Below are 26,107 nucleotides of genomic sequence, written 5' to 3' on the forward strand. Positions count from 1 at the left end.
ATTAGCCCTTTTCCCTTTCTTTAAGCCAAGAGACTAGTTCAAAATTTAGAATGTTCTGATTCAAGGGTGACTGATTTTTAGGTTGGAGAATCTAGCCTGTTTTAGAAGAATACAAAAACTTCGGATCATAGAAACAGTCTGATTAGGACCTTGAGTTTCTTGATAATCATATTCAATCAGCATAAGCTGGCCTTACTTACCACACGGGAAGTGATGGTCTGCCCTATGTAGGTTCACGACCCCAAATTGCACAATGCAAATTAGTCTATACCTTAGGTTATCTATGCGTCAAGTAAACCTACAGCCTCATTGCCATGAAATTCTTCCCGGCCGGTGATCTGGCATCATTAACCTAGAGGACCTATGAAGTTGCTGCAATGTTTGCACAGAAGGAGATTTGCGGTTGAGGTAGTAAATAAAACTAGACAGCCTATTTTTTTTTTTTTCTCTTTACTTATTTAGGTGGATGTTTAATCTTAACATTCTATATGCTACAATTTGTGTGAAAAAGCGTTGTGTTTGAACCAGATAGACCAGGATCTAGTTTCTCACAGTTTTGATTGCTTGCCAATTTGCCCGACATGGTTTCTGGACACTGCCTTGCATGTTCTTGCACAACTATTCATTTGTTTTATCATGTGCTTCATCGATGTCATAAAATTATTGTATAGAACATAGTCCTGTCACTTGGAGGCATAGACAGGACAACATGGGATAAGCTCGGTTGCCTACCTTTGGCTTGTTCTGTGCATGGTTAAAGGACACTGATATGGAAGTGGTCCTGCTTTTCCATGTTTGATCTGCATTTCAAGTCTGATATGCGTATTTGATCCCTAAACATCCCACATGCAGTGCTCGCTACATGTTGTTTTGACCAGCATGCATGTGGCAGAGGTCCTGCTTTTCCATGTTTGACCTGCTTTTCAAGCCTGATATGCGCACCCTGTAAGCTCTGTCCTGTATGACAAGATTTGTTTGAACTCTGTGTGCTATGAGAAAATACCATGACCCACCCTCTCTAATGGGAACTATGCCATTGGTTCATACAATTATTTAGGTGTCCTGTGTCGCACTACAATTACTGGCCAAGATGGTCCCTATTCTTTGTTTCTTGTGCTCGTTCCATCACTATGATCAAAAGGTGAAATGTGCTTGTGGACTGACTGTATTAACTATATTTGTTTCTGTTTATTAATTAGACTCGAGCGTTATTGAATTATGAATTTGAGACAAATAAAATGGCATGGTAGGTGCATGTAACTTGAGAGGCAAGTATTCAAAGTTGGAATATTATTCATCTTTGACTTCGTCGAATGATGAGTTGTTAGCTTCTGTTTTTTTTATTATTATTCTTAGAACAATAATTAAGATTTGTATTCATGTTTTGTGAATTATTCAATTCTAGATTACTGTAATCATTGATGCGTTTTTCCTCAATAAATTTCACACGCCACGAGTCCACAATAACATTATAATTAACATCTAGCAATTTTACTAGTTTATTTCTTGTGGTGCGCCGCTGGCTGGACTAAATTTCTTTTGAACGTAAAAGATATGCTAAGTTGCGAGGAATTTTTTAATATTCATTAATTAAATCTGGTGAATCTGGGGTTAAGGTTTTTATAAAGTCTGAGTTTCTAATTAGATCGGGTGGGAGTTATTTTAATGTATCTACCACTTAATAATTTTAAAATTAAAAAATTAAAAACAAAAAAAATAATATAAAAAACTAAGACCTTGATATCTAAAGTTTAAAAGCAATTTGAACAATCATTAAAAAAGGGTTTAGATTTAAAAAGAAAAATTGAAGCTCACAACTTTTTTTTAACAATTAGACAAAGTATTGTATTGATTGATTAGCTTAGTTAACACCTGGGTTCTAGTTAATTATATTTTTTATATTTTAATTATATGATAAAAAAATAAAAATTAATTTAAAATCAATTCAACCTAATATTAAAAAATGAAACTAGAAAAAAAAAGATTTATAAAAATATCATTGCTAAAAGTTTTTTTTTTTTTCTTTTTAGAGGTTAGGCCATGTGTGTGGGTTGGAGTAGCTTAGCGTTAGAGCCTTAAAAAAAGCAACTATACACTAAACTTTTTTATTAAATGTAACCATCAACATCAAGTTTGATTATTTTTGTTATCAGTATTCCGATAACCAATCATTTCCTCTCTTTTTTATATAGTATTTGCACAACTTTACTTTAATTTAGATACTACAAAATAAATAAAATAAATTTTTAATCAAAATAAAAATTATTGTAAATTTAAGTATCTCTCCTCTTTTTAATTTAGATACTACAAAATAAATAAAATAAATTTTTAGATCAAAATAAAAATTATTGTAAATTTAAGAGAAGTCATATATTTTTTTCTTGATAATTTAATTTGGCACTTAATTTTATACAATTTAAATGTAAAAAAATGTATTTAAAAAAAAAAAACTAGACAGATGGTTACAGTGGTCATTTTATACTTATTTTTAGTTTTTGTTGATAGGTTTAGAATGAATTAGACAACCTATACTCTGAAGTTAGTGTTGCTTATACTTCCTTCCATCCCGTGCTTTATATGAATACGTTTTAGTCCTTTTCTTTTCATGTATTCTATTACTAACACTACAAACTACTACTAATATTTTTTTATTTTTTTTCTCAATTTGACATTGAGAATTATGGCATTAAGCATCCTTATCAAGATAGCAAGATATGCTTTAAGTTTGCAACTTTATTGAAAAAGATAGCATATTTACAAACTCGGTTTAAACGCCACCCATCTTTTTACAATGATTAAGGACCTGCTTTTCTTCTTCTTATCCAACAATGATTAAGAACCTGTTTTTCTACTTCCAGTTTAGCATGGGCTCATGGAAGGAAGAGCATGTGCAGGGGCGGAACCAGGGGGAGACGGCCCTGTAAAAATATTTTAAATTTTTATATTTTTAGTGTTTAAATATAATATAACATAATATATTTTTAATTTATATAGATAAAATTTCTAATAATAAAATATATCTTAAGTTTTGGCCCTCCCTATTATATTATTTCAGCTCCGCCCCTAAGCATTTGTTTGTTTTTATGTTAAAAAGAGTTTTTTGAAAATTATAGTTTTTTTTATTTTAAATTAATTTTTTATATATATTTTTGGATCATTTCAATATAAAAAATTAATAAATTATTTTAATACATTTCTAAGTAAATAACATTTTAAACAATACTCACTACTACAATCTTAAATACTACCTAAATGAATATTTATTAAAACGTAGTTATTAAACCGGACTTGGAAAATTCATGATTTGAAATCTGACCTGAGTATGGTTTCAAAGCTGAATTAAAAGATTTTGGTGAAACCAAATTTATCCAGCAGATTTTTATTTTTTTTAGAAATAATGATGTTTTAATAAAAATTATTGAGAGATACAATAATTCAATGATTTAGATCCGTTCTAAGAGTTAGAGTTACGATCTTTTTGTTAAAAAAAAATGTTTGGCATGTTGAAACTTATTTTTAGATTTTAGCTAGTTGATACACCTGTCACATTAATACATAAATATAATTTGTGTTCCTTTACTTCTTCTTTTTCCTACCAACTTAATTTGACCCTGTGTCCAGGATATTGGGATTTAGTTAATGCGGGGAATTAATCTTTGGGATTGTCTCTGCTGCATTTCTGGGACGTTTGTTGGGTCCGAGGTTCAATTGTGTTTTAAAATAGTGGGACTATGTTATTTTTTTTCATTAAGGATTCTTTCGAAACTAATCAATATCAAACTATATTTAGCATGCTTCAAGATTGTCCTGTTTCCATATTTTATTTTGCTTCATTGAATTTTCTATTATGTCTCACATGGAGTTTGTCTGATGTAGCACTTCTTAAATTGCCAATGATTTATTTATTAAGGGTAGATATGGTCAACACTTGTGCCTTTCTTTTTCATGCTATGTTTTTACTATGATTGTTCTTGCTACATTGATTGTTTTTACCAATTTAGTTTGTAAGTTCAGTTCTAAAACTTGTTTAGAGTATTATTAAACTTTGTTCAAAGTATCCAAGGAGTTAAAGTTTAGTGTTTCTTTGCTAGTGTGATTCAAAAACACAAAAAAAATAATTTAAAGCTAATTTTTTTAAAAATACAGTTAGACTATAATATTAAACAAACTTTTAAATTGATTCAAGTTAATATATCTAATCCACCACTTGAGCTTTTGATCAGGTATATTCTGAATTAGGTTGTAACTATCATCCAAAAGAGGACAAGATTCAACAATATGATTTAAAAAAAAGACTAGAATTTAACAAATATAATAAATCATGTTGATGCATTTTCGTTAACCAAGACTCGTTTCTGGATCAACCAATGGGTAATTAGGTTTCACAGCGAAGAGCTGAATGCATCATTGCATCGTGTGCCATCTATGTGGAACTGACGTGTCAAATAATTACAGGGGTGATAAGAAGGACAATCCATAATTACAAGACCAGGTGATTAAAGCAAGGAGCCTTGATGCTAATTAATCAGACAATATCAGAGACATGGTCGATCCAATATGGGATTGAATTATACAACAGAGAAGCAAATGGACTAACTCTATGAGGAATAGAGATGTCGAACTACAATGCAGCATTTAAAGCAGGCCGAGGTCGATCAATGGCTAGGTGACAGGTGGAATATTGTATATTGGCGTGACAGCAGTATGGCACATGTAATATAATGCACACTTGCCAAATATATGGGCGGGCATTGGGGAGAAATACTGAGAAGGAAATGCTGTAAAACGGAATAGCTACAAACTCACTGGATACTGCTATAGCAATAATAGGGGAAGGAAGAATTTTGACCTTTTTTTTTTTTTTGTACTCAACTTTTGTATTCTCGTTTCTTAGTGTTGATGGGATTAATGAGAATCAACACCGGCGGCCTCTGCGGCAGGAAAGGGCACCGGCGTTTGAAGTAATGTCCCCGACCATCGATGAGGACTTTGCCCCTAAGCTTGAGGCCCTGGCATAGCTGGCTGCAGCTCCGGCTCCTGATGCAGTGAAGTAGGCTCCATTTAGCAGCAGGTCTCCCTCTGATCTCCAATTCCAATTCTTCCATACTCCAGCATCCGTGTCCACCCTTTTTGTCACCTGCCAGTATCAATTTTCTCATGATCATGAATAATGTGATTATCATTATTTTTTTTTTCTATTAAAAAAGATCAAAGTTTAGGTTACTCGAGTCAACTTATCTAATCTACGACCCGGACAGGAGTCTTATAACTAGGATCACAAGAAGTCGTATTTATTTAGGGTACCTCTTTGGCAAAAGCGTTGGCAGGGGCAAGATATCTGTTGCCCTGGCTGTTAATGGTGGGCTCAGCACTTCCTCCAATGGCATACATTTCCCAGTGGGTGTAGTCATTGTTCACTACATGGAAATACCCATGCCTGCACCTGCAAGGTTTATGAATTGGCCTCGTTGATCAAAATTATTCTGTAAATCCTACGAGAAAACCGTGCAAGGGCTACGATGGTCATCTTATATCAGTTACCTCGGCATCCTCTGGATAAGACCCTCGCCAAAATGGTTGTAGGCAATGGTCACTTGCATCTGCTTATCTCTTTGGTAGGAGTCACTATGGCCCAGTAGCATAACCTGTTTATCATTTTCGAAGAGAAATTTAGGCGTCCTGTAGAGTCACGAGATCAAATAAACCATGCAATAAAAAACATTGATGGATAGGAAATTTAATTAACTGACCTCGTTATGGTGAGTGAAATAGTTGTTCGAAATGGTAATGGCTGTTGACCCTATAATAGCGTCAATGAGGCCATCAGCGCAATTTGAAAGAGAATTGTGATCAATCCAAATGTGGCTTGATCCAAAAATGGAAATGCCATCTCCGTCAGCGATTGTTCTCCACCCATAATGGCTAGGCGAGCTACGAACCATTGCGTTCCCTGTGGGCTTACAATCATGGACGTGGAGACCGTGAATTATGACGTTTGTGATGAACTGGATGGTGATGCAAGCCCCGTTGGCTATGTGAACATTGGTTCCACGAGCATCGATGGTCTTGAAGCTGTTCATGATGAGCTCTTGCTTGAGGGTAATCACCATGTCCCTCTTGAACACAATCCACAAAGGCTCGTCTTGAATGACAGCATGGCGAAGTGTGCCTGGTTTTGGGTTAACAGCATCATCATCGCCAGGGTCACTAACAACATAGTATCTTCCATCGCGACCACCTACGGCATTGCGTCCAAAACCAATGCCACAGTTAGCAAGGCGCTTTCTGTGGAGTTGCCAATGGGGATCACATCGCCAACAATCATCAATAGGATTGCCGGTTACGCATGAGAAAAATCCCAATTTCCTCCTTTCTGTGCTGTTGCGTATGCTCCTGGTAAAATCAGAAATCACATTTATATTACCATCCTATAATCAATCAATCAAATTGTTCCTTTCTTTTTTCAATCTATTGACTTGTGGGTTCCTAATATACCGAGTAACTAGCAGTGACCAGGCCCTGGTTACTGTTTACCAAAAACACGTCTCCGCAAAGTCACAAGTGTTAAGTCAAGCATGTCTAGCAGCAATACAGAACGAAAATGCAAACAGTTATGTATACTTACTGTAACAACATTAGCGTGTTAAAAGTCACAAAACCAACGTAGTGTCAAAATTTAAACAGTCACTTGGAAGTTGAATCTTGCTGTCACACTTCAACATGTAGGCCATGTGATGGGAAATGTATACGGAGCATACGGAAAAGTTTGTGATTTTCTCTCCCTCATTGTGCTGTGTAAGAAATAAATGCAAAATTGGGGTACCTAATTCCTGTCGGGTACTTACTGTGTCGGTGGACAATAAAATGTGGGTCATTTATTGAGTTCGTGGCGGCCCTATTGAACAAAGGGAGCAGCTGCTGGAACTACAAAAGGACTCGGATAAAAACATTTGGTATGAAACCAGATCTGTGCTATATGCTTTGTATCTACTGCCAGGCTGGACAATGGGAGCAAAATTTAAGTTGTCTTCCCCCACCTGGTTTTCTTACAAGGCTGCGAAATTATTACAGTCGAGTAAACCGTGAGTCTTGCCCTAATTGGAAAGATTTATGAATTTATAATGGTGTGAAAGAATACGAACAGCATTCTATCTCTGAAGTTAGACAAAGAACTTGAGTGACAATGATTTTAGAATTTAGTGGCAGGTAGCACTAAGTGGAATCGCACTCACAATTTGATTCAAGAAACTAGCTTATTAGTAAAATCAGAGGACTCAGTACAAAAGATATGCACTCTATCATCAAAAGGGATTGGTGTGCTAGAGATATCCTGCAATCTAGTAAAGCAAAAGGCAGTGTGCTAAATGGCATCTTCTATAGATTTTTTTTTTTTTTTATCATATAGAATATAAAACAACTTGGGTTTTTTTTTTTTTTTTTTTTTTTAATAAAAACCAACACGGGGAGTTTTGAGTTTAATGCACACTCGAACTCAAAAAATTTAGAAGACCACACTATATTATCCGGAGATAAGAATCACATTACGTAGTCACTTGATACAGGCACATAAAGCTAGTGTACTTGCGAATGAGATTTGGATAGGGAAAGAAGAGGCAGGAAATAAATTAAGGGCGTGATGCTCGGATCTGATCAGGACATAGGCATGTGCATAAACTGGCAGCAAGATTAAAAGGTGGAAAGATTGCAACAGTAGAGAACATGGTGGTTGATTAATCATCAAACCATAAATGGCATGTATATCCATTAAAAATAATTGAGAGCGTCTTGTAGTTATCATAAAGAACCAAAAACGCACAGCCAGCGAGCTATAATTAGCACAGATGAAGCCAAACAAGTTACCAATACAAGGTTGGATTCAATATATTGTTTTTTTTTAGAAATATATTCAAATAATTTTTTTTTTAATTTTTAACAAATATATATGATGAAGCATATATTGACTACTTATTCATTGACTCTTTAATTTGTGTTTGACTGGAATTTCAACACCAGTGGGTGAAAATGACATCTGCATGTGTTCTCTTTAAATATGCAGAGTCATGTGATCTCTTTCTAGCTCTCCAATAAGAATTATTCAATGAAATCACGAGATTTATGGAAATGGAATGCCATGTTCCCAATAAAATAATTAATAGCTTAGCAGGCTTTAGATTGGCTCGTATTAATTCTCATAGAAGAGGGGATCGAAAAAAAAAGAACAGAGAATTAAACACACTCACTCGTCAACCATTGCCGCAACTTCCTCCGGATCCTCCATAGTATGCTCGCTCCATGCATCATCATACCTGGAAAAAAAAGAAAGAAATAAGACTGAATCTTAATTCAACATAAATATTTTTCACTTCTTAGTTACTAATTAATTTAACGAGAGATTCTACGGTGGTGAAAATATAAATACTTATAATACAGAAAATATATGTTAAAAAATAAAAATAAAATGATTTTTAAGAATAAGATATTTTTATCATATTTTATGAATTCAAATATAATAATATTTATCTCTTCTATATAGTTACAGCTTGATCAATGGATTTCGTAGTAAATTTAAATTACATGACGGTGAATGAGGTCATTTTCGTAAATTGAAAAAAATCCAAAGAGCAATAATTAGTTTCTCGAACTTAATTAGTTTCTCGAGAATTGGGAAAAGAAGGCGTGCGATTCTAACAAATCTAAGTAATATAACAAAATCAACGAACGCTCCTGATTTATTTTCACGAAACGATCACAATGATTTAAATTTATGGAAGTCAGATAAATTCAGCGCGAAATTCATCCAACGGCCCAAGTTCCACCATTTTCAACGTGGATCCTGATGAAATTTTAACCGCTCTGTCAACTCACCAGTCTGCCATTGACGAGTTCTTTGAGCTCAACAACTCTTGCGTTTCCTTCAACCTGATAGAATAAATAAACAAATCATAAATCTGCATTGATTAACGAATTAACCCTACACCCCACACATTTTTCTTCTTAATTAATTCAATGCACAAGACAGATAAGCAAAGAGGAAATTCTCATCTATGGAGAACAATTTGGAGCTAGAAATGAAGAACTAAGGAGAATTCTATTGCTTTAAGCAAGCGATCGATCAACCTTTGAGAAAACATGCACCTCTGTTTTCCATTAATCACTACTACTAGAACGAATTCTCATCAAAATTTACCTCAATTTTTGCTCGTCTTTCTCCTCCGCAGCGTTTACACTAATAAACACAACCAGAACCAGCATTGTCCGTACACAAAAGCTTCTCAGCGAAACCTCCATTGTTGAATCAAAATACACAAACGCGGACTCTCTCTCTCTCTCTCTCTCTCTCTCTCTCTCTGTAGCTTTCCTCCTCCTACTGTCTACTGATGAGGAGGAATAAATGAAGACAGGGAAGAAGTGCAGCTCGGCCCTTTTTTATAGCAAAAAATTCAAGCGTAAAATCACTCTAGCCTAACTTCATTTAACCATCTATTTTAACTCTAGTTAAGTCAATTAACCTTCTAATATTAACAACCCCCACATCTATAACCGCTATTAACTGATTCCGTATTTATCTCACTATACTCCGTGTTGCAAAACAGAGAGAGTGGGAAAGCTTTTAAGGCTCACAGTAGGGTGATTACTGTGTTTAATTGTTTTTTAAACTGTTTTTATTTAAAAATTTATATTAAAATAATATTTTTTATCTTAAAAAAGTTATTTTTAATATTATATATCAAAATAATAATAAAATAATTAAATTTAAATAAATTGTTTTTAAAAAATCATGTAATGCGCCCTCCTCGTCTCTTGTCGGTCGGTCTGTCACGTGCCTGACCACCTTCCTATCTGACACATCAGCTAGCATTCACCGGGGATCACCGTGGCCATGTCAGCATATTTATTTCGATATGCTGGAATTTGGGACTAGCTCTTGGCGGTGAGTTATTATACTTGCTGTTGCTGTTTGCCAAGTGGAAGGTCTTCTTTGGAATCGGTTTCGTACGAATTTGTCCGTGGATTGTAAAATGGACCTCGTTGACAGCTGTCCTACTCCATAGTACGGTAAAATGACTCGTATTCATAATTATTAAATGGCTCCGCGAGTTGAATCATCAAATTCACGGGTTTGTTTAGAATCTAACCAGGTCAGAAGCAATGATATTTTAAAAAAATAATAATAATATTTTTTTTAAAAAAAATTAATGTATTTATTAAATCAACAACATGGTGATTCGACTCTATCGCAGGTATGAACTCATACCAAGTTTAACAAGTATACTCTTATAGGTAATTTTGAAATGTAACTTAACTAGATTTATATTAATTTATTTATTAGATATCACTAATTCCTGGATATTTATATAATTATTAATTTTAAAATTTATAAAATTAGTTAATATATACACAAATTAATCTAAACATCCATATTAATAAATAATATATACATTCTTATAGGTTCTTGGTTACTATTGTTAGTGTCCTTATGCAAATATTTCCTCATGTAAAATGTAAACTTGTAAAGCCCCACTTGTGCATGTTGACATGAAATTTAAAGCATGATTTGAGTTGAATTTTTAATTGAATTGGAAAAAATATTAATTTCGTTAATTATAAATGGATTAATAAGTGAATGTAACAAGATTCTGTATCTTATATTCTAGTTTAATCATTTATAAGTGAATGTTCACTACTATAATTCGATAACAAGTAATACTAACAAAAAATAATAATTAAATAACCTTTTGGCTAAATCTCTAATGAGAATTTAGAGTAATTAGTTTTTTTTTTAAATTTCTTATGGAATTCATAATTAAAATTAAAATCAATTTTTTTCTACAAAAAATAAGAAATATTTATTATTTGATTTTTTAATGAAAATTCTGATGAGATTTAAAAAAATCAGTGAAATATTTTGCCAAAGTGTGGGCACGTATATTGAAGCAATTCAATCTGTTTCATTTTTACTGACTTGGGGGTAGATATGAACATAGTTGTTGTATCATTACAAATCGAAGAGAAACTTGATCTTGTGTAATTGAAACCAACTACTTAGTGGGTGTCCTAACATAATGGACCTCGTAACTAAACTTTGAACTGGAAAAAAAAAAATACTATGAAATTATATAAATGTTAGTTGGTCTCAATGTCAAATGTGGTAGGCCTCCAAACCTCGTTACAAAAATAAAAGTAACAGAGGAGTTTGAAGACTGTTGAAGTAAAAAGCAAAATAATCCCAATAATAATCGAATAGGACTGAAGATGTTGATTAGTGCAAAACCCCAGCAAAAAAAAAAAAAAAAGCAAAATAATAATCGAATAGGACTTATGATCTTGTTAGCCCTTCAAAATACGAACAAGCTAGGCTTGAAATAAATGATGACGCCAACTTGCAAAAAAAAGAAGAAGAAGAGAGATTTAAGGATGTTCTCGAAGAAAGCTATGCTAAATTAGTAAAATGATTAATATAAGTATGAAGGAAATATTATTTTTTTAATAGCTTTTCATCATAAAGTTGGGATTTCTTGATTGATGAATAACTAGAATCTTAGGTTTATATATATATATATATATATATATATGCCAGCTCGCACGTATTTTATCTAACTAAAATGTTAGCCTTTTAATTAACCAAGTAAGGAGATCAATGTTTAACTTATTTTAGTATCAAAGTCTGTAACTTTCATGGCTTTATTAGTGAAATATGAGATTTGATGTGATTCTTGTGCTTATATGATTATATAACTTGTGTAGAAAAAAAGAAAGAAATTTTAAAAATTAAAAAATTAAACTTCATAGGAATATAACACAAAGCATCAATAATTATTGGAATAAACACGCATCTAATAAATATCAATTCATAAAAAAAAATATAAAAAAAATGATGCAAAATCAATTATATCTTGATAAATTAAATTTGTTATTTTGTGTCATTAAAAAAAAAAAAAGTGTTGCATTTCTTACCTATATAACGTAAAATCTTTTTGAACTTTCAATTAGTTCTGAAATTATAAGAAATTCTAGAAAAATATGTTTATAAATTTCTGACAAATTTTTTTTTATATTAATATATCAAAATTATTTAAAACACCAAAAAATTTAATTTCTAACCATTTCTTTTTAAATCACAAAACATAGTTTCACCCATAAAAACAAACATCACCTAAATCTCCCAAGTTGCAGGGGTAACGCTACCATTTATACAATCATGATTAGCCCTTAGCTTTTTAAAACATAATAATTTTGAAAAACTCATGCTTTCATGAAAATAAAAATAAACTAAACTGTATTTCATTTCATTTTATTCTTGAATTCATCAAAGCAATTATTTTGTATCACAACTGAATTTGAGTAGAAAAAAGTTTCAATCCGAAATCTGGCTTGGATTAAAAATAAAAATCAAATCATTTTATTATTTTTTTTCTTCTTTTTCTTCTTAGCAACCCGTGTGATTAGACATCCAATGTACAGTGCCCATGACATGTTATGGACTTATGGGTCTCCATTTGTCTTTTCCAGTTACATGGTACGTACGTGGATTCAAACGGTTCAGTTCGATAGCGTATCCTACATGCTATGCATGCAACGAGCCATAAGCAAGCAAGCCAGCTGGTTGGAGCAAATGCCTTATCATCCAACAAAATAAAATATTTCGTGAGGTTTGAGTCCGGATCTCTCTCTCTCTCTCTCTCTCTCTATATATATATATATATATATATATATATATATAGTTTTGAAATGAAAAATAAATTTTAATAAAGTTATAAACACATGATAGATCATAGTCTAGCTAAGCCCGGAATATAAAAAAAAAAAGTTCACCCCCTTCCTATTGCTGGTCAAAATTGGGGGAGACAACGATTACCTGGCTCCGGTCACCGCTTGTGTTCATAATCATGAGAATTTTTGCCCTTGATTACTGTAATAATGGCTGTATTTTGTTCAAAAAAAGTAATGATGGCTATAATCATCAACATTAAGGAGTGATTACCTCAACTTTTCTTTTACTACATTGTTGTAATTTAAGCGTATTAACCATGCATTGATCATAACAGAAAAAGGTAACCTCTTTTCACATTTTTATGTCCCTAAGTCTGGTCCCATAAATTAATTCGGTGATCCAGGATCTGGCATGATTGAATTTCATGTGGGCTAAAAGTTTACAATTTAATAGATAAATTCGCAACTTGGTTAAAATATAATAAAATCTAGTTTAATTTTAAAAAATCAGAAAAATATAATTTGAATTTTTTTAAAATAATATCATTTTAAATTTATCTACCCATTTTAAATTAGCCCTCTGTAACTGCTATAAAAGCAACTCCGACAAGCTACAGGCAAAGCCGGTGGTCACCCCTCTCCTTTTTTTCTGTTTTGGCGCCTTTCTTCACTGAAGAATGTTAGTCTATCAAACGTCAACGATGATTGCAAGATTTAAATGGAACCCCACATATTACCCAATCTCTTGAAATGCAAGCCAGGTTAATTAGATTGTCCCAACAAAGGTCTGATCTTTTGCTTGACCACCTTTTTTTCCTCTTTTTTTGGTAAATTTGCTTGCCCACCTTTTACTCACTTTGATGTGCTTGTATCTCTATGTTATTGGTTTGCTAAAAAATGTTAAAAAAAAAAAAAATGTTAGAAAATAATAAAATATATAGATCTTACCTGCCAATTTAAATTACCAGATTAAATTGATTTTTTGATATGATATCAGAGTTTTAATAATTAAATATCATAAATTTAAATTTCATTATCCCTATTTATTTAATAAAAATTAAATATAAAATAATGTGAAATTATGTAAGTTTTAAGTACAAAGAATTTTCATTTGAGAGTCCATTTAAAAAGTTTTTTTCGTTAAATGACTTGTAAGAGGTGAGAAGGTTCTTAAATGATGTGTTAAAGAATAATATAAATCATATCTTAAAATTTTATTTAATAATTTAATTTATTAGATTGAGATTATTATTTGACAAAAACAAAAACTAAAAGCATATAAATTGTAGAAGCAATGTATGCCGGTTTTGCTGTCGGAAATTAAGCTGGCTGGTTTCACTCTTAAGTTGCTTCTACGTAAGCTTGATGATCATGAATTAGTCGGCTTCCTTGATCACCAATGAATTCAGATACAATTCTGGAGCTTGTCTTCGACTCTACACGGCGCCGTTGACCTCAAGTTCTTTTTTCAATTCTGGAGCTTGGTGAAAAAGACTTGGGACTTTTAACTCTACTGCTGTTGTGTTAATTTAATTAACTTTCATGATGACTGGCATTAGAAATTCTGTTCTAAGTTGTGACTTATCTGTTCTGTCGACTTGTCATGATGTGGCGGTGCGAGAGGACAAGCTTTTACACGGTTTTGTACTGCGTTGAAATTTGCTTTTATAAATTTTTGAATTTATTTTAGATTTAAATTATTTTTATATTATCATGATATTTTAATTTTAAAAAATAAAAAAAAATTATTTCAATATATTTTCAATTAAAAAATATTTTTAAAAAATAATATCTATCAAACAAAAACTTAATATTCATTTGTTACAGTGATAGATTTTACTTTTTAAATTGGTTTTTACCTGTAAAAAATAAAATTCATATATTTTTTAATAGTTTTAATGTAGTGATATCAAAAATAAAAATATTTATAAAAATATTATTTTAATATAATTTTAATTAAAAAAATCATGCACCATCTTACTAAATATACAATTTGTATTGTGATCATAGATTTTGCAATTATACTTTTAAAAATAGATTTAATTAAGAAAAATATTTTTAATTGTTATATTTTTTAAAAATTTTTTGAGATGGAATTTTACATTAAAATAAATAAAAAAACATATTGTTTTTAAATTCTAAAAAATTAAAATTTAAAAAACATTTATATATGAAATTAATATAATAAAAAAAAACAGAAACTATTTAATTACTAAATATTTTTATAGTCGGGTAAAAACCAGAATCTCCCACGAAAACAAAATCACCCTTGGTGTTTTTACATGCTGTTGCAGTGCATGGATAGATAGTGTTTAGTTTGGAGATGGTTTTGGTTTTTTCTATGAGATGCATATAAAAAAATATATATTTTTAATTTTTAAAGGTATAATTTGTAATTTAAAATAATTATATTTTTAAAAAAATTCACCAAATGAGTTCCAAACTATATTGTTTAGAATTTTTTTTAATTTTTTTTTCTAGTTACATTCATTTTCTGGTTTTGTTTCAAGATTTTATTTTATTTGAATTTTAATTAGTTAGTTCAGTTTAGTTGTTATTTAAACAGTTGTGTATTTTATTTTTAAATAAAAATTTAAAAATTAAAAATTATTGATATTTAAAACTTATCAAATCAGACTATGTCTGTACAAATAAAAAACAACTATACGGGTACATGAATGCTTGTACAAAAATATCGTTTGAGGCATCAATACGTCTTGTAAAAATATGTTGCCGGAGGTTTCAAGTTAACGCTTCCGACCAACTTCACTTATAAATTTGAATAACTCAAGAAATTGGGTATTAATTAGATATCAGCTGGGTTTGGTCCGACGAGGTTACCAGCCGGTCTGCTGTTTATTAGGTGTGCGATCTTGACTTCGACAGCGAGCTAAAAAGATCCCCGCTGATTAGGGGAGCTAGAGCTAACACGAAATGCTAATCCCACCATGTTTCTTAAATCTCTAAATTGTACGTGTGAGTTTTTTTTTTTTTTCCTTTTTTTTTATGTATGTATAATAGGTTAATTTTAAGTATCTTGTGATGTTTTATGCTTAGCAATTGACGTGGAATATTATTTGTGAATCATATAGACAAGACCAGATTAGTAAAATAAGCTTTAATAAAAATATGAAAATTTTTTAATAATCATTAAATTAAACTGAAATTTTATGACCAAAGCTTTGTTCTCTCTAGAGTACATCAGCTAGCTTCTTCCGAGACCAAGAACATGCTAAAATTAAGCATAGAAGATATTGTTTGGGATCTTAATTTCTTTATTTTCGGATTTCTTTTCTATTTAGGTTTTAGAATTTTACTATATTTGAATTCCATTAACTAGGCCGCTTAAATAATTTGTAAGTTAAATATTTCATAAAAGTTTTTGTGAATTATTAAATTTCAAAATGTATATTAGGGCTATGATCTTAAAAGTTGCGAAATCCTATTTTGTTTTCGTATTTTATTTAATAAAACAAAAGCCAATGGTGGGACCCGATAGTTCAAGATTCAAAAACCCGTTTTATTCAGAGTTTTTTTTTTTAATTTTTGGTGGCATTTTATTCATATTATTTATGTCTAAATTCTTTTAAAATAATATAAATAATATATTGAAATCTCATTTTAAAAGTTTAAGTTATCTGATTGAATTGAATTTTTTAAGATAGTGGCAAAGTTTAATAACTAAGCGATCACGAGTATAAATTTATCATTATGATTTATTTGATAAAAATTAAGCATAAAATAGTGTGAATCTGTGTAAATTTCAAATCTAAAAAACTTTTATTTGAAGAGATGTGTTAGAGAATAATATATAAATTATATTTTAAAATCTTACTTATAAACTTAAGTTTTTAAATTAAATTTTTTTTTGTAATCAATCATTTTTTGTTTCTAAGCATTAATGTTACAACCATGTCTATTGTCATAGAAGCTATAGAGCTACCACTACATTCCAGTTTCTAAGCCAGAAGACACAACAACATCTTCCTCCCTAATCCCTAACCATTGTTGAAGAATAATATATTGATTTCCAATTTCAAAAAATTATTAAATAATCTCATTGATTTGAACTCTTTGATATATTATTCTTCCTCCCTAATCCCTAACCACTACAAATTAATCGCTACTATATTCATTGATTTGAACTCTTTGATATATTATCAGCCAATTTGTGCTGATAGGTTTTGGTAATGATAGTGATCGGAAGCTCATCTCCACCAACTCATGGCCAAATTAGTCGCTTCTCCGTGCGTATTATACACAGTGAGCAACCGTTATTAACTCGAAACAATACCAAGCACGGTACTTTGTCATTCTAGAATCAATGCCCATAAATCATACGATAATTTTTCCTCCCACCTTCCACAGTAATATTAAAATCAACTGCAGTCATCAAATAAGTATTCTAATAATAAGTGCTTGAGATTAAAAAAATTATTTTCTCTCCGATCTCGTATTTGAGCCCTATAATTGCTAATATTGATGGCCAATTGAGGCTTATCTAGTCGATAACTTTAGGATATGTTGAGATTAGTCAAAGTATACGCAACGTAACCTAGACATTTCATATGAATAAAACAAATAATAAAAACATAATTAATTGGTCAAGTCTTGGGTTTACTTTCTAAAGGTCACTAGTTTGAATCCCACAAACCTCATAGCCACTAAAGGTTTATGTGATTGTTATTTTTAAAACCTGTGAAATTAGTTGAGATGCATGTAAACTGGCCGGACATCTAAATTAATAATAATAATAATAAAAAATCATCCTTGCAAAGATTGATGGAGTTCACATTAAATGAACAAATTAATGAGTTAAGGTGTTGGGAGAGAGATGAAAAGGGGGAGATAACACCTTACTAGCTAGGCCTGCCATTGGAAAGAAGAGAATGACTTGTAAATATGTTCTTGAAACCTTTTTGTCAAAAAGTTTACATTTTATTCAAGTCTTTATATTTTTTTTTATCCCATTGTTAATTCTGATCAAAGAAAACCAACAAAAAAAAAAAAAAGGAACGACGAAGATGATCATGACTTAAACAACTCAAAATTCAAGATAAACCCAATAAAAAACTGTGTTTATTCTTTCCCAGCCAAATGGTGTATCATGTTCTTCCTTGCAGCAGTTGGAATTGACCTAGGGCAAAAGGTTTACAAGACTTCCTTGTGTCGTTAGGTTCATCAAATCATCAGATAGTTATAGAGTAATTGTTTTCCTAACGCCAACCTAACTTAACTGCTATAAGCACCAAACACTTTGCATGCTAAGAACATATTGCTCTTGTGAAGCATTTTGTAACCCTAATGTCATGGTTGATAACTAGCCAAGTAGTAGTTTGATTTAAATTTATTTATTCCTTGCGATAGGGAGTGAAACCAAACTCTATGCCCTTTGATCCTTTCCTCGGTGCCAAGTTATGGAGTAAATGGGTTGTTGGGATATAAAAAAAAGATCAACTATTTTAAAAATATTTTAAAAAAATTAAATTATTTTTTTTTTAATTTTAAAAAAAAAATTATTTTATATATATTTTCAAATCGTTTTGATATACTGATATCAAAAATAATTTTAAAAATAAAAAATATATTATTTTAATGTAGTTCTAAGTAAAAAATATTTTGAAAATCAATCGCTACTACATTTTCAAACACCCTCTAAATAAATTAACTTAGATGTGGAAGAGTTTTTTTTTTTAAAAAAAATATTTATTTATTTCACAAAACAGGAACACTTTAGTGATACAACCAAATATCTAATTCTTTTAAAAAAAAAAATAAGTAAAAAAAAAAGATTGGAAATAGAAAAGGTTATGTTCTATATAATAAAAGAATTTATTAACTCGTAGAATTAAAACAACTCCTTGTAATAAAACGATTGCTAAGAAAAAAAATAATTACTCGTTTTTAGTTAAATTGAGAATTACCACTTTAGTTTCATTGAAATTGAATAAGACTTTATATACAGGGAGAGAATAATTGTGAATAGCAAGAGAAGAAAATGGAAAAAAAAATATCACAATTTAATATTAAACTTATTATTTTGGTAATAATTAAATTGACCCTTTTATTTTAATTATTATTATTTTATTTCCTAAAAAAATGATAACAAAAAAAAAGGAAAAAAAAAGAAAAAGAAAAAATGATGATGGAAAAAATAAAATGATGAAATAATTGAAGAAGGAATTAAAATTTGGGTTAAGGGCAACATGATTGGAAGTTTTGGTATTCAAATAAACTTCGGATTAGTTTTATTAATCAAATCAAGAGCTTAATTGGAGAATTGATAAGTTTTGAGACTTAATTGAGCTTGAAATTAATTTAAATAATAAAATCAGGGACTTAATTAAAAAAATACCAAAGTTTGGGGTTAATTGGGGGCACAATTGCAATATATTAAAGTGCAAGAACTACCTTTTAAAATGCGTCGAAATACAGGGGTCCAATTACAATTTAACTAGGGGTTTAATTACAAAACTTTAAAAAATGCAAGGGCCAAAATGCAAATAGCCATTTAGCACAAAAAAGGCGCTGGTTCCCATTACTGTTCATCTTCCTCACGATTGAAACCGACGCCCACCGCTGCTCCCACCATTACACCTACAATTAACACACTCTATGGCTGGAAGAAACGACGTTGTTCTCTGGCTATAAAAGACAAAGAATGATTGTTCGCTAAAAGGGGGGAAAAGCTAAAAAAAACAAACGAAAAGGACGGGGAAAGAAAAACAGAACCAGGGCTTCAACAATCAAGCCTAACACAGAGACGAAAACGAGAAAACACAAAGGAGAGAGCTTCCTTTTAACCAACAGCACATCATGCCTTTATTACCATCTTCTTTATCCTGAGTAGGGGGAGCCGAGAGAAACCAGGTAGCAGACTTTTCGTTCCCTTGTTTTTTCTCAAAGAAATAGAGGCCATCCTCTGGCTTTATAAAAGCCAGAGAAAGCCACAGAGGAAAAGGGACCATTGCCTTCTTCATCTCCAGCACCAGAGATAAAAAACAAAGACAGGGGATGGAAAGCTGAGAGAGAATAGAGAGCAAAAGAAAGGGATAGAAGTATACAACCATTCACAGAATAACAAGAACGAAGAAGAAAGAAGGAGAAAAGTGTTCAGCAGGCCAGTCTTCCCTTACATTTTCTTTTTCAAAGTTACTAGGTAAGTAGACTTTTCGTTCTCTGCATTTCATTTTAATTCACAATTTATTGTTCATTTTGAGATTATAACTCAGTGCATTCTAAGTTAACTTCTCCGCCTAATTGTACACCCATGATGCAAATCACGTGCGTCCTCTATGGATTAGCCAGGTCACTGGCTTAGGCTAGCAACCGGACCGGACTGGCTGAATTTAGCCCAAAATAAAATAAAATAATAAAAATAAGTGTATACATGAATAAAAATAATATAAATTTATTTTATTGGTTTATTAACTGACACCAAAGTTAGGAATAAAAATATTGATTTAAATTTAAATTTTTATTTTATTTTATTTTATTTTGCTAAAAAAAATATATGCGCATGTGTAAAAAAATAAATTTATTTTATTTTTTTATTTACTGACACTAGAGTCAACAATAAAAATATTGATCTAAATTTATTTTATAACTACGTAATATTTATTAACGCAAGAGTTGGAAATATTCGTAGTTGAATATTCACTAACGCTAGAGTCGGAAATATTATAAGCAAACTATCATAGCATAAACTAATAAACGTTTAGCAATTTAAGACAAAATCAACAATGTACAAGTCTGTACCTTAGGCAGAAATTTTAAGGGATGATAATATTTTCTCTTTTGCGTAACCAGTCTCAAACTATAGGATCTCTGTTGACCAATTAAGGTTTTTAGTAATCATAATATTAGATAGTGACTCTTTGAACAACACTTTTTTTCTAATAAAATAGAATGCCAAACATCTGTTTTTTTTTCATAATCAAGAAAATTTTTAAGGTTGTTGCAATTTCAGGGTGTAACAAAGTTAATATCTTTAATATGGAAAAGGTATTAAAACAGGTATCAAAGTTTCTATTTTATTTAATTAATTTAACTATTAAGTTCATAAGTAGAAATTTTAAAATTCCTTTTATAATTGTTAAGTTAATAAAATTTTAACGATATTTTAATTTAATCAATTTTTTCGAAACAGAATATATATATCAAAACAAGCAACTTGATGAGACGGCCTTTTAAGCTGAGCCCATTGAATTTTTCAGCCCTGCTATGCCCGACCAACTTCATTTTCATATTATTGGAATTGAATTTTCTTCAACGGTTTATCTTTTTGTTGAGAAAAATGCTCAATTAATAAATTCGATTATTTTATATATATATATATAATATATATATATATATATATATATATATATAAACGCCCTTCTTATATGTTTCTTCAATTATAAATAAATCATAGAAAGCATTAAATATCAAAACAAATAGCTCCTTTTTACTAAAAATCTATGACATATCATATTCGCCAAAAATACAAGCAGGATTAAAAATAGAGATTGCCAAATTTTGTTTACATAAAAAGCTCAACCAAAGACAGCTTTTATAAATTTTTGGCATCGTAAATTTTTCTTTCTTAATTAAGAAATAAAATGATAAGAGAATAAATCATGAATGTAAGCACCAAGCATTAGGCTTAGATTATGAATTAAATAAAATGCTCAATTAATAAATTCGATTCTTTTTTCCTTTTTTTTATATGCCTAAACTTATTCAAGTTTAAGAATCTTTTCTTATTCATCAATATTATACACATATTAAAGAATGATATATTTATCATGATAAAAAAAATATATATGGGTTGAAAATAACAGAGAAAGGTTTTTCTTTTGGATACCCTAGTTTTTAATTTGATTTCTCTTTAAAAGAGGATGGATAGAAGAAAAATAAAAATAAAAGGCAGTAGTTATTTGTTTTTGTATTTTAAAAGTGTTTTTAAAAAATTTAAAATTTTTTTTTTTTTTTTCTTTAAATCAATATTTTTTAATGTTTTCATATCATTTTGATGCGATTATATAAAAAAAAATCTTTTTTAAAAAAAATATTATTTTAATACAATTTCAAGTAAAAAATATTTTAAAAACAATCGTAACCACATTTTCAAACAAACATAATACATCAAGGTCAAAATGTCTACACTCTCGGGGTCAAAATCCTACCTTGACTTTCACCATATACATGAAGAAATAAATGATAATGATACTTAAAAAGTAGCAAAGTGTTTTTATCAATTTTTATTTCAATAATTTTTAAGTATTCAAGTAATTAATATCTACTAATAGTTATTTTATATATCCATTTTAAAGAGAAGTACACAAAAAAAAATCATTTCTAATATTTCATTTAAATTTAATTTTTTTTTTTGGACACGCTTCTAAACATCATCCACATATATACAATCACTTTTAAAAGCTAAAGATCTATTTATTTTTATGTTTTAAAAGTAATTTTAAAAAAAATTTGAAATTTTTTTTTTTTTTTTACTTCAAAATAATTTGAAAATACAAAAAAATATATTATTTTAATATATTTTTAAATAAAAAATATTTTAAAAAATAACTACAACAATACTTTAAAATAAACTCAAGGAGAGTCTATCAACTCGAGATTTATCAATAAACATATTTGCGTGCATTTGTGCGTGGATTGAAAATATGGAGAGGTAAGATTCAAATTAGAAACATTCTTGCACCCTGAAATGATCACTCCATATATATATATCCTTGATTGTAAACTTGAAAATTATTTTTAATTTTTATTTCTCATAATTCTATTTCTTCTTTATCTACCTCTCACCTATAAAAATAATCATGATATATAATTGTTCCTTCAATACTCTGAAGTTAATAATTCAACCTTTAGGCCATTGGAGATCTTTTATTGTACAAGAAGACATGTAATTTTGTAAAACACCCCCTCCCTCCCTCTCTCAAATCAAGACTATTCTCTCACCATATTTTTCTTCATAAATGGAGAGACAAATCAAGTTTCTGATCTTTATCGTTCCTGATCTCCATATTGTGATTGCCATTCGCCATTGAAAGAGACCGCCTCCATTGAAACCAGGGCATCTTATGCTCCTTTGCCAACTCAACAAACTCTGCTCATCTTCTTGGTCATATTGGTGATGATCATACCTATCGCTTGAACAACTCCCGCCATAAAACAGTACCCCACTGTCAAACCTGGCTGCACCACCGGATCCAAGACGGTCAGAGAACTGATCATGAGTAGGATGACAGTGGCGGTTGGCTGCATGAGCAGTACTTATGTACATTGAAGGGTGCAACAGGCCTAAATGATGACTTGGGGAAAAAATAACTGGAAATGTTGGTGGCGGGGATGGTGCATATTCAGATACTCTTCTTGTCTTCCTCGCCGCATTTCTCTCCTTCTTGTGAGCATTTTGGTGGCCTCCTAAGGCTTGAGAACTGTAGAACTTTCGTGAACAGAATAAACAAGGAAATACCCTCGCCGTGGTGTCTTCTTCTGCATGGATCGGAGAAACCTTTTCTGCAGGTTCCATGTCTGCTAGGAGATAAAATGCTTGAAAAGAATGGCAGAAGTAGAGAAACAGGATGAATTAAGTGCCCAAATGTGCTGACTTGTTGGTGTTTGATACTTTGATAACAGTAGAAAAGAGAGTTCAGAAGAGTTGGAAAATGTGAAGAGTCTCTGTAACATTATTAAATAGGGGTCTTGACACAAGGTGCTGTATGGGCTTGGGAACAGAGGAGATAAGAGAGAGAGAGAGAGAGAGAGAGGTGGAGAAGCTTCTGCGTTGCTAAGGTGAAGAGTGAAGACAGTTATCGGTGGAAAGCAAAGCTTGGATTGGGAAGTGAAAACTCTGTTTCTGACAAATATCAGTTTCATGGGCAAATGGGTACGAAGTTTCTTGTCATAACTGAAGCCCGTTGATTTATGCTTAGCCTCTGTTTGGCCTCTGGCACTGTCTTCTACTCATGATTTTAAAAAAAAAATTGATTATTTTTTTTTAATTTTTTTTTTGATATATTAATATTAAAAATAAAATTTTAAAAAATAAAAATTTATTTTAATATATTTTTAAGTAAATAATATTATAAAAAATAACTTTTATTATACTTTCAAATATGCTCTTGGATTGTGTTTGTTTTTGCAATCCATATACTTTTAAAAAAAAATGATTTTTTTTTAAATTTAGTCATTTTTAGTGTTTTTGAATGATTTTGATGTGTTGATATAAAAAATAATTTTTTAAAAAATATATATTATTTTAATATATTTTCAAATAAAAATTAATTTAAAAAGCAATTTTTATTACAATCTCAAAAACTTTTTAATCCAAGTTGTTTAGCTTTATAAATTTTATGATATTCAATCATAATTATATAACTAATTTAATAAAGAAAAATAGAAATAAAAAGGACTAGATTTGATTCTTTCTTCTTCTTCTTCTTTTTAATCTTTTTACTATCAAGTAGATATTGATAATATAACTCTAACAATATAAAACAATTTTATCAATCCCTCATGAATTCAGAATTTCAACACTCCCCGTCAAGTAAAAGTTACATGTTGTTTGTAATTATGTTTTAAATAGTGTTTTGTTAATTTTTTTAAGAGAAATTATTTAAAATTATTTTTTTAATTTTTTAATTTATTTTAATATACTAACATCAAAAATAAATTTTAAAAAATTAAAAAATATATATATTATTTTTATTCTCAACATTTGACCCCAATACCCTCCAATAAGGAGCTTTCAATAAAGAGAGATGCTATTTTAAAATAAAAAATTGAAGTGAGCAAGAGAGGTGAACAGAGAGGGAAATCAGATTTGTCAGAGAAGCTAAGCTTAGACGATGAGGTTTGTGATCTTCAATGGCCAATGTGGAAGGATTGGGTGTCTTGAAAGCTAAAAGCAGTCCCCACATGGTCTGAAGCACAGTAGGTGGTTGTGTCAGCTCTCTCTGCCCCTCTGTCCATGCAAACGGCTGTCTTTTCTGCCGCGTTCCTCTGCCTTCTATAAATAGTTATGGGCTCACAGCCACCAGTCCAGCGTTCTCCACCGCCAATTCCATGCAATTTGTCACTTCTGCGCCCATTCCTCTCATGCACTGAAACCTCTTTGTCATGCCCCGACCAGAGACAACCCAATGCTTGCCACCAATGCATGGGCTGGGTTTAGCACACGTGGCAACCATTAAAAGCTTCGATTCAGATCATTACAAGAAAAAAAAAAAAAAAACTAAATGGTTCAGTGATTACATGTGATGCTGTGAATTCAGATAATGTATTGATCTTTTTGTACTTCACTGTACCGAACATCTACTTTTACCAGCAGGGGTATAAAATATCATTTATAAGGGATAATTTTATCCTTTAATATTTTTTATAAACAATAGAATTATTTTATTATCATTAAAAGTTAATAATTAGCTTTTTATTAAGAGATTTTTATGTGTTTTTAATTTTATTTATATAGTTAAAAAGATAATGATACCCTTAAATGCTTTTTAGTAATTTAAATTTAATAAAATATTAATAAATCAATATAAAATGTTAGTGTATGCTATGCGCGCACGTACTAGCATATCATCATCTCTTGTGCCAAACTGAAGGCATATGGGGTGTTCTGATGATCAAAACCTATCAAATCCTATTTCATTCGACCCTTGTCAAATCGCGACATAACTATTGAAGTTGTGTTTTAGTCTATTAAACTGAAGGCGATGAAAGTTTTTTCTTTTTTTTTTTTCTCTCTCTCCTAAGTTTTGATATTTGCATCAAGCCTTTAAAATTCAGTTATATCCTTTGATTTATATTTGTTTTAAGTCGGTATCATTTTTTTAATATCTATTTGTTTTGATTTTAGTGCTTCTTAAATTGTTTTTGTTTCAATTTCATCTCTTTGTATTTATTTCATTTAATTTTTGTATTCAACTTAGTGTTCATTTTTTTTATTGCTATTTTTTATCCTTTGCATTAATTTGTTTTGCTATTCCCATTTGTTTCACTTTTGATAGGACTAGTTTGACTTTTTTAGAGTAAAATGGGTTGCCTCAAGTCTTTTGTTTTATCTTTGCTAGATCTATCTATTTTAGAATGAATTTTTTTAATTAAACAAAATTAATTTATTTTACGCTTCAATATTAAATTGGTATGACATTGCCTCGGTTTTTTTGATGCTTTTTGTTAAATCTTGTTTTTTTATATAAAAAAAATAATTAAATTGATTTATTTTCACTCTTCATCATTGAATTTAGCTTCTTAATTAAGTTTAGGTTTGGAATTTAATGGTTTGCAACTAACCTGGGTTTAAAAAGTTAAGCCATATTCGCTTGGCCCCCCTGGTTTTTTTGGTGCTTTTTGTTAGATCTTGTTTTTTATATAAAAAAAAATATAT

General features: G+C 30.4%; 2 protein-coding genes across 2 annotated transcripts; both read right to left on the reverse strand.

Annotated features, from left to right (window-relative positions):
- Positions 1-4,496: 4,496 nt before the first annotated feature.
- On the reverse strand, positions 4,497-9,401 carry LOC118050057 (probable pectate lyase 8). The gene is made up of 7 exons (XM_035060284.2): positions 9,188-9,401; positions 8,866-8,919; positions 8,241-8,306; positions 5,751-6,393; positions 5,542-5,645; positions 5,305-5,443; positions 4,497-5,137 (listed from the first exon to the last, which is right to left on the reverse strand). The coding sequence occupies exons 1-7, from the start codon at positions 9,286-9,288 to the stop codon at positions 4,916-4,918; spliced, it is 1,329 nt and encodes a 442-aa protein (XP_034916175.1). The 5' UTR covers positions 9,289-9,401; the 3' UTR covers positions 4,497-4,915.
- Positions 9,402-22,682: 13,281 nt separating this feature from the next.
- On the reverse strand, positions 22,683-23,245 carry LOC118049995 (protein LATE FLOWERING-like). The gene is given in 2 exon segments (XM_035060195.1): positions 22,683-22,744; positions 22,747-23,245. Coding segments are annotated over 2 exon segments (561 nt in total).
- Positions 23,246-26,107: the final 2,862 nt, after the last annotated feature.

Source organism: Populus alba, chromosome 2 (assembly GCF_005239225.2).
Source record: "Populus alba chromosome 2, ASM523922v2, whole genome shotgun sequence".
Lineage (NCBI taxonomy): Eukaryota > Viridiplantae > Streptophyta > Magnoliopsida > Malpighiales > Salicaceae > Populus > Populus alba.